The sequence below is a fragment of the Engraulis encrasicolus genome, chromosome 14 (genome assembly GCF_034702125.1).
Source record: "Engraulis encrasicolus isolate BLACKSEA-1 chromosome 14, IST_EnEncr_1.0, whole genome shotgun sequence".
Lineage (NCBI taxonomy): Eukaryota > Metazoa > Chordata > Actinopteri > Clupeiformes > Engraulidae > Engraulis > Engraulis encrasicolus.
Genome location: NC_085870.1, coordinates 48976732 through 48979231, shown reverse-complemented (window position 1 = coordinate 48979231; position 2500 = coordinate 48976732). Strand labels below are relative to the sequence as shown.

At 44.4% G+C, this 2500-nt stretch overlaps 1 protein-coding gene across 3 annotated transcripts in view; it reads right to left on the bottom strand.

The window, feature by feature from the left end:
• The window catches only part of inavab (innate immunity activator b), a 32673-nt gene that overhangs the window by 6567 nt on the left and 23606 nt on the right, over window positions 1-2500 (bottom strand). For all 3 annotated transcript variants that reach the window (XM_063216027.1, XM_063216026.1, XM_063216028.1), the window contains exon 8: window positions 573-1263. In XM_063216027.1, the coding sequence (XP_063072097.1) occupies window positions 573-1263 (691 nt within the window). The remainder of the gene's footprint in view (window positions 1-572; window positions 1264-2500) is intronic.

Here is a 2500-nt window from a genome sequence, read left to right as displayed (position 1 = left end):
CGGGCCTGCAAATCACTTTCTAAAAACCAGAATAATATTTGTGTGTGTTGTTAAATATTTGTTGGAGTTTTGTTGTTTTTGGGTCAGAGGTGAAAAATTTCAAGTGGGCCCCAAGTTGGAAAGGGTTGGGAACCCCTGGTCTACATCGGAAGCTCTGAAAAGGGAATGCTCTTTACTTTACTTCCTGACTTTATATAGCCTATTCGTAAAAATAAATAAATAAATATATATATAGCCTAGTCATGCCTGAAACAGTCATTCAACAGCCTGAAACGAAACTGACCGCTTCCTTTGATATTCATAAATATGTTCATCAGAAATCTGCACTAAACGTGACTATTTACCTACCGTACATCTTTACGGAGAGCCACAATATTATTCTATGATAATTCATCAACAACTTTTTTACTGTATCTCTGTAAATTTCACAGACCTAGTATACCGGCTGCTTGTGTGTGTGTGTGTGTGTGTGTGTGTGTGTGTGTGTGTGTGTGTGTGTGTGTGTGTGTGTGTGTGTGTGTGTGTGTGTGTGTGTGTGTGTGTGTGTGTGTGCATGTACAGGTGTGTAATACCTGATCTTACGGCTGCTGGATCGAGACTTCTTCTTTTGGTAGGGCGTGTCCAGACTCGACTCCTCCCAGGGGGAGTGTTCTATCGGAGGACGATCCGCCTCCAACGCAGCAGGGGAGGGGCTTAGTGTGGAGGGGGAGTGGTTAGAGAGGAGGACAGGGCTGGGGATTGGACTGTCTCTTAAGTTATTGAGGGCGGGGCTTGGGAGGGGGCTGTGGGTTGTTGAGTGGTTAAACGAGGGAGTTCTAGAAGGAGGAAGGGAGTGATGGCTATTGAATGAGGGAGCTCTGGAGGGGCCGTGACTCAGCATCACAGGGCTCGGGATTGGGCTGTTCCTCATGTGGGCGTGGTTAGAGGCGGGGCCTGGGAGAGGGCTGTGGGCAATGTGGGTGAAGGAGGGAGTTCTGGAAGGGCCGTGGTTTAGGGAGGGGCTTCTGCAAAGGGCGTGGTTTAGGGAGGGACTTGGTAGAGGACTGGGTATGACGTGAACATGGTGGAGGGAGGGGCTTGGGACAGGGCTGGGGGTGTGGTTAAAGGAGGGGCTTCTGCTCCTGGTGGGGCTGGGCATGTAGTGCCCGTGATGGTTGTGACCTAGCGTGGAGGGGCGGACCTCCAGGGTTTGTGGGCGTGGCTTGGCGGGGTGAGGGTGTGTGGCCTCCAGTGACGGCTGCGAAGCTTGGCTGGCCCTCTCCTCTGAAGAGAAGAGAAACCATTGCAACCGGGGTTAGAGGTCAGATGGCAGCAGGAAGCACATGAAGAGCCTTTTCCAAAATGAGATATATCCAGTTTATAGAATGTTGGGAAATTGACATTTTAGTATTGGGCCTTCCATTGAAATGCATTGCAAAATGTATTTTTATATAGGTTTAAAAGTATGTTCTCAAAACATTTGAATGGCAAGAATTCACACATAGATGATAGGACTTCTTAGCAGTGAATTCCAATATTAAAATGCAAAAAGTAAAAAATGGTGGATATAGCGTTTTGGAAAAGAACTCTTCACATATACATCAGTCAGTTACAGAGGTGGCCAAAGTAAAAGTAGAAGTAAAAAACAAAGCCAAAGTTTCCTTCCAACACGAGAAGCTCCACTGAGTAACTGGTCTACAGTTACTATTGAGCAATGGATCTGATTCTGTACTGGTTGAATGGGGGTTCATTTTAGGGTTTTAGCTTTTTCCAGTAACAACGTCTAGCCACCTCATTAGGTACAATGGAATAACGAACGGGTGTAACTGCTATGTAATATCATGTGCTAGTGTTGTAGTTACTCAATGCATTTACTTCTAGATTTTCTTTGGCCACCTCTGGTCTGTTACAACACCGGTTATTACTGTTACACATCGGCCTATTCCTAACAGAGGTGTCAAAAGTAAAAGTTAAAGTAAATTCATGGTGTAAGTACAACATTAGCACATGATATTACATAGTGGTGTCTCAATTTTCTCCACTGTACCTGATGAGGTAGATAGACTGAAAAACACTAGAAACCCACCAAAGACTTGACCCAACCAGCTGACAGGTCTACTGGTCACTCAGATAAGTTACCTGTGTTGGAAGGAAACGGTGTTTCTTTTTTTATATTTTGACATTTACTTTTGACACCTCTCTTCAGCAGCAGGAAACACGCACATGTCAGCGTTAGTGATGCGTTAAAGGTACACTGTGTAGGATGGTGGTCAGAGTAGGTATTGCAACTATGCTAATCATTGAAACTGTGCTGCTTTTTGCCAAATTTGATCTTTTCAAGTATATTTACTCGGTAATAAACTAATATTCACTAGTATGACCAAAGTACGGTAAGTTTTGCAGCTAAAAACATCTATTCCTGGAAATTCAAAATGACGGAAGAATGGAGAAGATCCCCCTTTTCATGTCTGAAACGTGCAATACTCCCAGTCATAACAAATACTTGGAATCTGATGGTGTA